Genomic DNA, 15,150 nt, shown 5'->3' on the forward strand with positions numbered 1-15,150 from the left:
CTCTCATCACATTGATGGTTATGAGTCCCCATCTAGATGTAGACTTAGCCATTTGCAATCCTATTGGCATAACTCTGAATTCTACAAAGTTGTTTTTAGCCTCACCCAGATAAACAAACTATTCAGCTAGAATGTTACCTTTGTGATCTCCAGCAATACATCCAGCTCCACTTGGCCTGAGGTTACCCTTCAACAGCCCATCAAAGTTAATCTTCACCCACTCTTCCTCAAGGGTACACCATCTCACTTTCTTCTAGGGATTATCAAAAGGATCAGCCATCCCAGCCCCATTAACATGGGATAAAATTACGATAATAGCCAATATTACTGATGTAAGATATTTTGTAGTTGTTGTATTAGAGTTCAAAAACTCAGACTTGGCCAACACTTTGCATAATTCTGATTCAAACTCAAGACACCATTAAATTTTTTTTAACTTATTTTAAAATATCGAATTTCATGAAATAAACTTCGATAACGTGCATTTAAAAAGCACGAGAAATCAATCACTGCATAGCTAACAAGATTCTTGAAAATCATTCAAATCCACAACAACAAAAGAAATGGAAAAAGACAAGGAATTTGAAACCCAAAAGGGGAAAACAATGCTCGCTGGAGAGTTTTTGGAGTGCTCAACAAAAAATTGTGGCCACTTGGCAAAATTTGGCAAGTACTTGCCAATAACTCAAAAACAATTTATTAAAAAGTAACTCATGTAAGGCATTTGACTAGCAAGTTCTCCAACTTGGCAACTTGCTCACTGAATATTTTAATTTTTAACTGATTAGGATAGTGTTCCAAGGTTCCCCCCAACTTGGTCAATTCTAACAACATATTTGCATGGAAGAAAATCAAAGCATGACCAAAATCCTCTCTTTTGTTTCCATTTGTTCTCATGTATGCAGCAACAAATATTCCAATGCCATCTAAGAAGAGATCCTTCAGTTGTGTGTAACACTCCCTATAGATCTACAAATATGGCTAGCCGTCCCCAAAACGCCTAGTAGATGCCTGAAATGTCCCTAATCCATCCCAAAAACGATAAAGTGTCCCTACACATTTGGATGATTTTCAATCAAATACTTTTATTCATTTTATTCTTTTTGCCAAAGTGGCAAGGGGAGGAGAGCACAAGGTCCAAAATCATGTCCATGGACGATCAAATTTAAAAGAAGTGCAATCAAGATTGGTCAAGCTACCGTTAGATGATCCACTTCTGCTAGAGGGAGATGGTGACTCAAATGACTCTGAGCCTTTGGATATTGATAGCTAAAATGAGGCTTATTTTCATATGCTATGCTTGTGGCCTATTATATTTTGTTGTTTGAGACTTCCATACATGTTTGACACATTTTGATTGGGATATTTAGATTGATAGATCATGGTTCTAATATTTGTGAGAATTGTTTTAATGTTGTTATACTAATTTATGTTGTTGTTACTATCATTTATTTTGTCATACTATTGTTGTAGCTTGTTAGTTGGTGATTTATTTGCACATTGTCTTTATGTTATCGATTATTGACATATCTTTGTCTCTCTCTTTCCCTCTCCTATCTATAATATCTTAATATACTTTAACTAATTCACACACACACACACACACGAAAAATTGTATAGTGTCATCCCCTATTTTTGTCTCTTTAGGAAACCACTTGGAAACGCATCCGCCTATCCTTGTCCCCGAAATGTCGTGGAACATAGCTCTTGAATCATCATGTTGATTATAAATTGAGTACTTTTCTCTTTGCTCCATTTCATTCTCCTTAAAAGGAAATGGGTCTTCCTTCTTGACTTGATACTACTCCAATTACACTACCACTAGCATCACAATCTACTTGAAATTCTTTGCCAAAGTTTGACAATGCAAAACATTGGCGATCTTGTCATCTTTTTCTTTAACAACTGAAAGCCTCTTTTTGTTGTAATTGTCCATTTAAACTCTTTTCTACCAGCCACCCTTGTCTCTGTGATATGTCCACATATTCCATTGATATTTCTTATGATCTTCTCCAATCTCATCAAGTCATGAATCTTTTGGCTTCAATATGCTATAAGAAGAAAGTTGAACACTCCACATGACTAAGGGGGCATTTAGGTCAATCTTGAACAAAACTCAAACCTTTTTGTTACAAACACTTCTCAATTATCTGTATCCAACTAACCCTAAATGAAAGATATTGCAATGAACAAACATATTTATGAACAGAATTTTACATGGAAAACCCAAGGTGAGAAAAACCACAATGAGAATCACACTCACCATATGGATACACTTGACTACAATGCAAAAGTTGAGGAAGAACTTGCTCCTAATTTGGGCTTATAGATAAGGCTCATAGCTTAATCACAAGATACAAAGGGCTCGCAAGACAGACACACAAATCCAAGGCAACATACAAGGTTGTAAACGCTGCCAAAAGAGATCATTGTCTTCTAGCAAGCACAGCAAATTGATGAATTGAAATATGTAGGATCTCTCGATCATGTCAAACACTTGTTACACAAGCTTTGTCAATTCTAAAGGTACTATCAATTTGCACATCTACTCTTCCACTTTGCATAACATTGACTTCACTTCAATCCACACGCGATCCATACTCAACTCTACCATATTCTCACATATTATATCAACTTGATCACTAAAAACCTCAACTATATCAACGATGGTAGAGATTAACAATTTTAACACAATATTGGCCACTGTGATTACTTGCACTCAACGTAGTCCATCCCATGAGATAAAGGGGACCCAAATATACCATTTGATTTAACCAAAGGGCACACAACACAACATCATCCATTAATGGCATCAAACATAATGAGTAGCAAAAAATTAAACGTGTTAGCTAGTCGGCTCAAAAAATTTCCCATGCAGATAGCATAACATGGATCCAACCACGACACAGAAAAATCAAGATCACAATCTTAACTTTTCTTCTAAAGCATATTCAGATCAAAAAGTCGTTATTCAATCAACCTAATCCACTATGTTGGCTAGAGAAAAACACAAAACAATATATCTTTGTTTCCAGAGCAAAACAACATATCTTAACCATAACACTGCACAGATGTTTTGAACATGTCCACCAAACCTCACACCCAAAATCACCAATCTGGAGCATTATTTGAACCAATCCTAACCAGTCCTAACAACCAATACTAATGTCAACAAACAGCAAACCACAACTCAAACCTCTAAATTGTTGCGGACTTGAAACCACGATGGTACAATCACAAACCATACATATTGAATCCAAAATTGCAAGCAATCAACTTCTTATGCAGAAGAATGCAAAGCATTCTCTCATAAGGACTTCAAATACTATTTTCTGCATATTTCAGCCTTCCATACTGTTAACTTGTAGAAATACCTCTTATTGACTTTATATCATCACTAGACATCTAAACACCCAATACCAAACCTTTATCAACTTCCATACATTAGACAACACATCACACTAACACCAATGCAGATAAAATGTCGACATCAATGACAACATTGAACTCATATTGCTAACAATCACCCCTTTTGACATTGATGGCAACACCAAAAACAAACATAACTGACATCTTTCTCTTAGTCACCAATATCAATAAGTTTGGCATCAATGAAAATAGAAAGAAAACGGCCAACAATTTCCCTCTAGGTCATTAATTGCAACACTTGTTCAACTCTCTTTTGCATTATGTCTCTGTAGAATGGTTCACAACACAAAATGTACACAACAATATAACATAAATTCAATAACGTAATATTCATTACTAGTACCAGAATACCAATATGGCAAGGAAACGTTATTTCTTTATTGATTACCAAAAGCATGAATACATCATCTATATTCCAAAGTTCTTATATAATGGTCAGTTGGTTGGGAAAACCAACAGACGCATCCCCTCACTTCCTAATTACCCAACCCAACAAAGCTTAACCAATTCTAACTACAACATTATTGTAATGCGTACTACATTCATCACCCCCGAAAAAAGGAAGTTACCCAACAGAACAAAATGAAAATCAGATTTCAAGAAGAAGATTGTAAAGACATCCCTGGACTTGGGGCTCCACAGAGGCGTAGAAGATCTCGTTCAATCGCCCTCTATTTGACACAAACTTCATGTAGAACACACAATGCATCCATCTTTTTTGTCTCTACTGTTGTGAATTTCTCTTCCAAGGCAACTGTCTCTATCTTCCATTTTTCTTCCAAGACAGCTTTTTCTACCTTCTACTTCTCTTCTAGAGCGGCTTTTTCTGCCTCCCATTCCCTTGCCAATCGTCCTGCCAATTCCTTTTCCTACTAAAGTTCCAAATATGTCATCTGATGCTACTTCTATTTCTGCAAGTGCGTGTAGGAGAGGTGGCTATTCCTTGGCTAGAGGTATGGTGTATCGGGTAGTCCACTCTGCAACTATTTCCTCCCACTTGTACCCAGCTTGTTGAAGTAACCCCCAATCTATATGGCAATCCTTCTTCATGAATGCTATTAAGGATTCAGCTGCTCTAGTTATGGCATTAAGGTTCTAACTCTTAGCTTGTTTTATAATCTGCATAGTAGTATGTTCGATAACTGCTAATTCTTGGAGAATTTTTTTGCTTTGTCTTCTAGCAAAAACATCTACGAAGGTCCCCCACTCTCACTCTATATTTTTGTTTTGCCCTCTTCTACCTCTAGGGGGTGGGTGAAGGTGGAGGTACCAACCACTCTTCTTTAAGTAGTTTATCTGCCTCCTCTAATATTGTCTTGAACTGGTATGTCCTTTGTGCCCTCAACTGGTATGTCCTCAACTAGTGCTATTCTAGTTTCTTCCACCTGTTTCTCATTTTGCACATCCATTTTTCCTGCAGGTTGTACCACCAAGGCGATAGGATGTGCTACTTCTGTACCTTGGGGGGGGTGCAATCTTAGCTTATGCCCACACTTTGTTTGAGCTCTAAGATCTATCACTTAGTTCGAGTATGTTGATCTCTAGGAACCAAGTTTTCCTCTCCTAGCAACGAAAGTCTTGTTGCCCCCCATTGAAGAACCATCTGCCTACCTTTCCCTTCAATGCTGCCGTGAATAGGGACATCCTCTGTACGAATGGCTTTCCCTTCGTGCCTGTGGTGGATCTCGGCACCTTCTAAAACCCCTCTTGGCAGTGGCCCTTCCACAGTTGGTAGAAAGGTGACCCCTCCCAATGTGCTCTTGAGATGACTTAAACAAATTTCCTCATCCTACGAGTCTGAAGACGTGTCCATACTATTCTCCTCATACTTTGAACTGTCCTCTTCCACCTCATGACTTGAGGTTTCCATAGATGTATCGTGAGCTACCTGTCTCGATTTCTTTCTACTTGGCTCTCCTCCTCCTGTTCCTATTCCAAAAGTGTCCATGTGAATCCAATAGATCATAGCTAGCTTGTAGGGATCCACCCTATTTGCTAGAACTAATGTCCCTCTATGTTCAATGGCCACCTATGTTTGGAATGTTTCTAACAAGAGGGTTATTGCATGATGTGGCATATAGAATGCTTGTCTTCAATTCCATAAATTCATATAATCTCTATGAGAGGAGCTAAGCCTAGTTATACACCTTCTCTTTACTCAATCCATCTACTATAGGTAGCATCCATAGTGCAATATCTGATGTGTGGGTCCCAGCAAAACGTTCTCTCATAAGGACTTCAAATACTATTTTCTACATATTTCAGCCTTCCATACTGTTACCTTCTAGAAATACCTCTTACTGACTTTATATCGCCACTAGACATCTAAACACCCAATACCAAACCTTTATGGACTTCCATACATTTGACAACACATCACTTCATCACGTTGACACCAATGCAGATAAAAAGTCGACATCAATGACAACACTTAACACATACTACGAATAATCGCCCCTTTTGACATTGATGGCAACACCAAAAACAAACATAACTGGCCTCTTTCTCTTAGTCATCAATATCAATAAGTTTGGCATCAATGCAATAGAAAGAAAACAAACAACAATCTCTCTCTAAGTTAGTAATTGCAACACTTGTTCAACTCTCTTTTGCATTATGTCTTTTTCAATTATATCTTTTGTACCATATCTCTCTTGAATGTATCCCTACCCCCTAGACATTACGGACACAATGTGCAACACTAACAACTCCAAACCATTCCAAATCACTCCTCCAAATAGCTCTCCCCCTTTCGAGAACATTTTTTATAACTGTGAAAACGCCCCCTTTCACGTATATCTCATCTTTGCAACACATTTCCTTCAACCAAGAAATCGCCACCCCCAATAACCGCTTGAAAGCAAGAACCACATCAATCCACGAGACAAAATATAAACATTAGTCTCCCCTAGGAAAGATGCACAACTCTTATGCATCTAACTTGAAGGACAAGAAATAACCCTTAACTTTTGTCAAAGACAATCATAAATATATGTTGCTAATTCCTTGGTGAAAATATCTACAATTTGATCCTTTGTGGACACAATTCAATCTGACTTTCTTTGTAACTTTATCCCTCAAGAAGTGATATCAGATAGAAATGTGTTTAGTCCTTGAATGCATCACTAGGTTCTCTGAAATGTTAATAGCACTTGTGTTATCACACATAATCAAAAATTGCCTCATCAAATATCACCTTGACAATCTCTAAGAGTTTGCTTCGTCCACATTGCTTGAGTGCAAGATGATTATCTTGCAATATATTTTGCCTCTATCATAGATGAAGACATAGAATCCTGCTTCTTAGTTAGAGATTGATTAGTCTTCCAAGAAAATGCACCACCACTTATCGTTCTTTTATCATCAACACATCCAACCCTATCAGATATGTAAAAGCTTTCAAAGTGAACCATTAACACTCATATCACAATCAAAAATCTTGAGTTCTAGTCAAATATTTGAATATCCTCTTCATGGCCTTATCATGAAATTGCAAAGGATTACCTTGATATCTTCCAATCAAACAAATTGTATACATGATAGCTGGTCTTCAAGCAATTAAATACAAGTCCATCTATCCTACATCTGTAAAAAATTTAATCAACTTCTAGAGATTCATCATACTTGCTTAAATAACAACCAATAGCCATAGGGGTTCTAAGAGGTTTAGAATTTTCCATTCCATACTTCAACATTTTCTTAACATGCTTGCTTTGAGAAATGAAAATACTATCTTTCATCTGAGTAACTTGAAGACCAAGAAAGAATGATAATTCACCAATTATAAACATCTCAAATTCTTTTTGCATCTCCTCGACAAACTTGTTCATATCATCACCATATACAACTACTATTAGCAATTTATCGCCTTCAACTTTGAAATATAGATTACTATATGTGGTAACTTTCTTAAAATTTTATTGTGATAAATATTTATCCTACCTTGCATAGAAAGCTCAAGGTGATTGCTTGAGTCCATAAAGCACCTTTTTGATTTTGCAAACCATGTCTGGATCATCTAACAATTGAAAACCATCTACTTGCTCAATAGAGATGCAGACTTGACATTTATCTAATACAACATGAAATTATTATATGCAACAAATGCATGAAACATTCTTATTGCTTCCATCCTAGCTATAGGAGCAAATGTCTCCCTCCTCGAACTCTTGCCTTATTCCTTGTACTTCACCATCTTCATCTTTTTTTTGGAACAATCACCTTGTTCCAATCACATTCTTGCCAATCAATCTAGGTACCAATTGCCATGTCTAATTCTTCTCTTTCCAATGCAATTCATTCATTGGTTTCATCCATCCATCATCTTTGTTTGCTTATGTAAATGTCTTTGATCCCACTTTCTTGACCACTTGGCAAGTCTTCTCCTTGTCTAGACACTTTTGTCTTTATCTCCAATGATCTGATTCTCTTAATGATGTCTCTACACATATTATTTGTCTTCAATGTTGGTTCAAGTTCTTTTCCACTACATCTACTCCTTTGTCTTCCATAGAAATCTTTTATTCAACCTCATGTTATAGCACCAATAGGCCTAGCTCTTGGTGGAATACCCCATAAATATTCCTTCACCTAATCGTGTGCCAAACTGCCCCAAATTTCACTTGCCTCTTTTGATATAGAACTTGCCTCCATAGATTCTATAATACTTTATAATAGGAACCTTCCCAAACCAAAGCTCTTAAGGTTTCTTTGTGTGATTCACTCTCACTTGTGCTCTGTTAAGAAGATAAAAAGCAGCATGCACAACATCTTTCCAATATATATTAGGTAGGTTTGCATCTTTCAACAGAGTCTCGGCCATCTCAACAATAGTCATATTCTTTCTTTTAACAACTCCATTTTATTGTGGAGTTCTAGGGGCAGACTGTAATGTCCCCTTCTCCACGCTAGTGTTAATAGCGCCTAGTTGGTCTATCTTTCCATCTGGATAGGCTAACAGCATATGTTTTAGGATGTCAGCCAGTCACAAAAGTTAGATTTCAATTGACGAGAGTTAAATGGGAGATCCTAAGGTTTTAGTCACTTCATTTTATTGGATTGACATGTAAAGTACTTTAATATTTAAAGTCACTTTAGGACAAATTGACTTAAGTGACTAAAAGACGAAATAGTCTTTTATCCCACATTGCTAAGTTGCTTGTATCTCCCCACACTTCGAGGTGATAAAAGGAAGCTTTTTCAATTGGGATTCACACAACGAATATATGATATTTCTATGAAATCCTAATGGTTTCTTAAATGTGACTGGATATTTCCTAAGAATGAAACCTCTTAAGGAAAAATAGTGAGACTAGACGCAAATAGTGAGACTAGACGCAAACATAGCCTTCACCATTTTCACTTCAAATTTATGTTTTCAGGTTGATTAATATCTTTTAGAATTGGGAAAGTAGAGACAAGGAGTATTCTGGTATCTGAAGGTCATTAAGAAGTAACACATACAGGTCAATATGGGTGTTTAATGTTTGGAGGATTAAAAAGAAATAACAATCTTTACTAGACAGTGAAATAATTTCCCACATGAATACCTCCCATTCCAGTCGGCTGTGACTGCATTGTTTAGCAACAAACCTTTGGATTTAATGTATAATGGTTAAGAGAACTAGACAAGGGGATCGGTTTGTTTCATAATAGCATCCTACACTGAATATCATCAACCAGAAGGGCAACCGGCTTTAGACAGTAACAGTTCAGTGGTAATTATCTCCAATGGCGCGCATACATTATACTGGCAGAGTGCAGGTGCAATAGCATAGCCCAGGAAGATAACATCATCAGTGTACAGGCACATACACTCATGCATTTAAGATATTGTGAATGTGATAGGGAGAACGGGATATCACTATCATCCAAGTGAGCATATCACAGTCAGTAATATAGTAACCATTGCAGACATCTGAACGTGAGCGCAGGAAGGGCATTCCGACATCTCCAGTCATCCTCAACGGCCCCCACACATTTAACGGGTCTGTATATTTGCTATCCATTCATAGCTCAAACACTATGAAATCTTTAATGTATGCATTCTGAAATTTATCATTCACATGTGTATTAATGGTGTCGGTTTATTAGTCTGGTCATAGACTATCTCTTCAATACAGAGTTTTCCTTCATAATATCATTTTGAACTTGACTTTATAAGTTAAACTTGTTATTTCATATTATTTATGTGAGAAAACAGCACAGTAGCTGGTAGAGGTAATATTACTTTAAGAATTTGGTTACTGGACAATTGTTTGACAAAAGTTATGTGGTTCAAGTGTAACATTTCTAATCAATTCCGACCAAGGACATTTCAGTGGTATCAGAGCTACAAGTACTGCCACCTTGTGGGTTAAATAGGAAATAAAATGACAGTGGGGTATGACGAAAAAACTTTATAATTTTAGTCACCTCCAACCAAAACAAGAAGGTTCTTCTGAACAAGTTGATATTGAGGATAGTTATTCAGTTGATGAGGAATTGATTTTTGGAACAGGTGAACAAGTTGAACAAACTAAATAGGTTGTTCAATTTGAACAGGCAAAACAAGTAAACAACATTCAAATGGCACGTAATGAAATTGAACTGGACAGGGAAGTAAGGCAAACATTGCGGGCTATTAGGGATGGGCAAAATAGAATAGTTGATGCTCTTCAACAACTTGCAGTTAATATACAGCAATTAGCCCTTGGTAACAAGAGAGTTCTGAGCCATCACAATGGTGGTAGTAGTGTAGCAAGATCACCCCGAGCTATTACGGCTCCCACACAAAACACTGACAGGCCTTTAATGCCAGTTTTTTATACAAAGGAAGAGGCAGCACCATATTTACTACCGAACAATGTTATGGCAATGTATGATGAATGGGATTTATTTCCTGATCCTATTAAACAAAATATGTCCTTTGTCCAATATCTAAATTAGAAAAGGGAGTCAGATAAACAGCAAAAAGATAGGAGGCCTAGAGCACCAAACAAAGACTTAAAGCATTCTATGAATAAACTATCTCTCCCTACTTTTGATGGTAGCAGTAAGACATCTACGAGAGCTTGGATTCACAAGCTAGACACATACCTAACACTTAAACCTATGACAGAGATAGAAGCCATCAGATTTGCTACGATGCACTTAGAGGGAGCGGCATATGATTGGTGGCATCACAGGTTGGTTACCCAGGATCATGGTCTCATTACATCATATGAGACTTTCAGCTCTAAGCTGATTAATCGCTTTGACAGGAAGGATATAGAGGTCTATCACAAGGATTTGGCACAACTACAACAGGGTGGATCTCTAGATGATTTCATTGACGAGTTTCAGCAGATCTTGGTGCTAGTTCCTGACATGACAGAACAGCGTAAGGTAATGTTGTTCACTGAGGGTTTACAGGATAGATATAGAGGTTTGGTTAAGGTACTTAAACCAAACACTTTGGATGATGCTAATAGGATCACAGATGATCTAGAGTCACCCTCTTTATTACAGCCTCCTAAGAAGACGCATAAGGGGACCACTTCTTTTCAAAAGAATAAAAATCAGCATAAGGCTACACCTCCCAGGATGAACTTTGAGACACAAAACAGTGTTACCCCAGCGCGGGGGTGCGGCAGTGCGAGGGGATGTCGGGACGAGTTTTGGGTGCGGAAAAAAAATAGCCTCAATTTGGGGACGGCAAAGGTGCGGCGGGGGTGCGACGGCGGGGGAGCGGAGGGGGGGTTCAAGGGAGGGGGGGAGGAGAGAGAGTGGGGGGAGGGGGTTGCATAGTATATATATAATATTATTAATATATATGATTGAAAATGCTAATTATGAAATGATACTTCAATATATTATATAACAATGTAACATTAACATATCAAATATAGTTGACCACAATGAATAGAGAAAATTAAAATGTGATTCACAAACCATAAGTTCAAACTTGAAACTTGAAATTTCATAACCATTACTATTACTAATGACCATTTGACAAATTAACTTAGTTCAAGATGCAAGATTCAAAATTCATTGTTCAAATATGATTTTACGAATATCATATATCATAAAGATGCTCATGATGACAATGAGTTGAATAGCATGAAACAGTGAAATAATAATAATGTATCATAGCCATATCAAAGTGAGTATAATCAACAAAATGACAAAATGCCAATAATGAGAATGGATGATTCTCAAGTGCTCTCTAATCATCCCCTATGCCAAAGTCCTCATCACTGGAACTACTAGACTCCTCCTGGGTAAGATCCCGATCCTCTAAAGGAACACCAACTAGCCCTACATTGGCTTCTGCATCGGCATCCTCATCAATCTGAGTTGGATCCTCCGGCTCCACATCCCATCATGCTGCAGGGCTCTCCTTGTACTCGCGTGTCTTGCGATCTTTGAGCCGCAAGTGACCATGTACAGCAACCAGCGTCTCCGCTCTCTTAGAGGTAAGTCTATTCCTCTTAACAGAGTGAATGAAGCTATAGGTGGACCAATTCCTCTCTGCAGCTGAGGAGCTAGACACCTGAGATAACAAAGTTGAAAGTTACAATTTACAAGTTACAAACAAATGTTCATACAATTTGTAACAAATGATAAATGGTAAATCGATGATTAATAATTATTGAATCAATGAATCATAAATTAAAATCAGCAAGGTAAAACTCTTCAAGTTAAGATTGTAAAGGGCTGGAATTAGTTATTAGTATTACAAACCTGAGAAAGCAGTCGAATGGCTAGTGAGGTGATCTTTAACTTTTGTGACCCATGACATTTCCACCACAAAATGGGATTCTTTTGTGCCATGGTTTTGAGATCCACCTTTGCAATATCTGAGTATCCTACAAGTTACAAGTTTTAAAGTTTACAACATAATATTAAAATTATAAATAACTTAAATAAAGTTATAACTTATAAGTAACAATTAATTATTAAAAGAACTTATAATTATAAAGAGTTTAGAGCACTGAATCAAGATTTAAGGATTACCTGAAAGACTAGCAAATTCGGACCACTCGGTACGGATCTCACTAGCAATCTCAGTATCATACATTTTGGCAATGCATCGAAAGAACCCATTCTTCACCTCATCATCCTGAAGTGGTGTGACTCTACCAGGCTTAGGTATGTACCACTTCGGGTTCAATGCATAGGCAGCCATGTGCAAAGGAGTGTTCAACTTCTCCCACCTGCGGTGAATGATAGGCTCAATGTGCTCCGTATAGAATGCTAGAGTGGGGTCTCTCTCACGCACAACAGCCCTCATCTGCCCAAGCATGGAATCAATGCACTCATAAACCTCTCCAAGGCTAGGTGAATCTGCATCTCCATATCTGATCACCAGAAACACTGGAGTAATGATGGAGACTATGTATTTTGCATCACTCCAAAACTGATCACTCTTCACTGTCTCCTTTACCCTCTTCCCCTGCTCTGTTCTGGACTCAGGCCATCGATTCCATTCTTGTGTCATAACCATGAGTTGCAATGGCTCTTGCAACTCAATCATTCTCTCCAAGAGAATATAATATGATGCATACCTGGTCTCAACTGGTTTCAGGAATTGCTTCTTTGCGAAGCTCCTGAAAAGTGCATGTGATGTATGGTGATTGCAGATAAACATCTGCACCTCTCTCCCATCATTAACCACCTTTCTAATCCACTCTATTTTCCTCATGTCTTTGAGTGCATTGTTCATGGCATGCACACAACATGGAGTCCACCAAATATGCCTATAAGCTGCCTCAACAAGCCTCCCTGCAGCTTTGCACACGTGTTGCATCTGTCACAACTTGGACCACATTTTGTGGTCCAACCTCCTCAATGGCTTCCCTAAGCACATGAAACTGAAAATCAGCATCTTTACGATGCCCTGAACAATCAACTGCCTTCAAAAAATATGGGCCCTCCGTGCATGTAACCATAATGTTGATGAGTGGACGATGACTAATGTTCGTCCACCCATCCATGATAATGCTGCAACCTGAGTCCATCCAACATGCTTTCATTTGCTCCATCAAGATCCCAACCTTGTCATAGGCTCTATCCAACACTGTAGTCCTCAGCTTGTGGTCACCTGGTGGCACATATGATGGCTCTCCCTCATTCACTACCATGGTAATCATCCTCACAAAATAGGGAGATCGAGCCACATGTGTAGAGATGCCATTGGCAAAGAAGAAATCACCAACAGCATCATCTAACCTGTCCCTTGCATGCATGTTAAATAAATGAGCAATGGGGTTACTATTAGTACCACTTGAAGTTGCTTTTCGTTTCCCCCTATTGCTGTCCCTAGCTGAATTGTGTGTAGGTGAGGAGAATGATGGTGTAGGTGACATAGTCCCTGCTCTCTGATGCAAGATACGAGTAGATGTATCTCGCTGCCCCTGTAACTGCTGTATATGCTGTACCTGTTGCCTAGCAGACAAAGATCTAGGCACTGGAACAAAACTATCATCAGGAATACCCCATAGTTTATTTACTTCAATTCTGTATCTGACATTCTCAGGATTTGATAAGAACATGCATGGGTTCACACCATAGCCACTCCAAAAAAGGTGTGAATTAACTCTTGTAATGCTGCCAAACCATTCTGCTCCACATATATTGCACTTCCATTTGCGTGTGCCACCCCCTGAAGGTGTAGGGCGTGTAATTTTTGTAGCAAACTGTTTAAGAGGGGACTTTAAGTCATTAGGACCCCTAGCTCAAAATCTCTAAAGGGCAATCAGTAGAAGGCACCCCTGGTGCAATATAAGGAGGCTCTTCCGCAGGCTCAGATTGACCACCTACATCAGCCCCATGATCACTTCCTTCAGGCTCAAGTTCAGGCTCATAATCAAATGCATTTGGCTCATTAATTTCCATGTCTTCTGCACTTTGGCTGGATCTAGAAGCCATTTATAGAACTGCATTTCACAAAATGAAAGTAAAATTATAAAAATGATCATGATACATTTCAGCCCAAGTAAAAATAATTTAAAACTTAAAACTTTACTATTTAATTTTAGCATTTACTATTTAAAAATTTAAAGTATTTAAAAATGAAACTAAATAGTAAAATACTAAGAGAAAATATTAAATAAAAATATGGCAATATGGCATATGCTGAAACGTTTTACTAAGTTAGTAAGTTACTCTCAAGTTTCAAGTTTTATTTTTTACTCTTGAATCTTGTTGATAGTTGAATCTTCTTAGTTCTATGATTTTTTATTTTATTATTTATATTAATTTTTAGTTTTTAAATTTTTTCATTGTTCTTAAAATAAAAATATGGCAATATGGCATATGCTGAAATGTATTTTACTAAATACGTTTCAGCATATGCCATATTGCCATATTTTTATTTTAAGAACAATGAAAAAAACTAAAAATTAATATAAATAATAAAATAAAAAATCATACAACTAAGAAGATTCAACTATCAACAAGATTCAAGAATGAAACTTGAAACTTGAAAGTAACTTAGTAAAACTAAATACTAAATACTAAATTTAAAAATTATAAATTGATTTTTAAAACCAAAAAAACAAAGTAAAATAAAAAAAACCCTACCTTGAAGGCTCGAACTTGAGGAGACACTTGCCAAATCAAACTTTCTTGCTCCTCTTGCTCTTCTTGATTTTGCAATCCCTTGCAAAACCACCCACTAATCTCTCACAAGCTCCTCCAAACACTCTTTCTCACTTAGCTCCTTGCTGCTCCAAAATGGTGAAATGAAATGATGAAATG

The 15,150-nt window shown here is 37.4% G+C and overlaps 2 protein-coding genes across 2 annotated transcripts in view; both read right to left on the minus strand.

Moving 5' to 3' along the window:
* Positions 1 to 15,150, minus strand: part of LOC149530482 (calcium-dependent protein kinase SK5-like) — a 60,481-nt gene that overhangs the window by 6,068 nt on the left and 39,263 nt on the right. The gene's annotated exons all lie outside the window — the stretch shown is intronic.
* Positions 11,523 to 13,852, minus strand: LOC149530483 (uncharacterized). Its single transcript, XM_089809755.1, has 3 exons — positions 12,406 to 13,852; positions 12,133 to 12,257; positions 11,523 to 11,941 (listed from the first exon to the last, which is right to left on the minus strand). The coding sequence occupies exons 1-3, from the start codon at positions 13,196 to 13,198 to the stop codon at positions 11,771 to 11,773; spliced, it is 1,089 nt and encodes a 362-aa protein (XP_089665881.1). The 5' UTR covers positions 13,199 to 13,852; the 3' UTR covers positions 11,523 to 11,770.

Source organism: Cupressus sempervirens, chromosome 11 (genome assembly GCF_028749045.1).
Source record: "Cupressus sempervirens isolate cs-2001-9-10 chromosome 11, ASM2874904v1, whole genome shotgun sequence".
Taxonomy (NCBI): domain Eukaryota; kingdom Viridiplantae; phylum Streptophyta; class Pinopsida; order Cupressales; family Cupressaceae; genus Cupressus; species Cupressus sempervirens.

Excerpts from the sequence above, each read along its gene's own strand:
- LOC149530483 (XM_089809755.1), bottom strand. The coding sequence starts at position 13,198 with ATGCAACACGTGTGCAAAGCTGCAGGGAGGCTTGTTGAGGCAGCTTAT. Across the intron at positions 12,258-12,405 it reads CGAATTTGCTAGTCTTTCAG|GATACTCAGATATTGCAAAG; the intron begins GTAATCCTTAAA and ends TGTAACTTGTAG. Across the intron at positions 11,942-12,132 it reads CCATTCGACTGCTTTCTCAG|GTGTCTAGCTCCTCAGCTGC; the intron begins GTTTGTAATACT and ends TTGTTATCTCAG.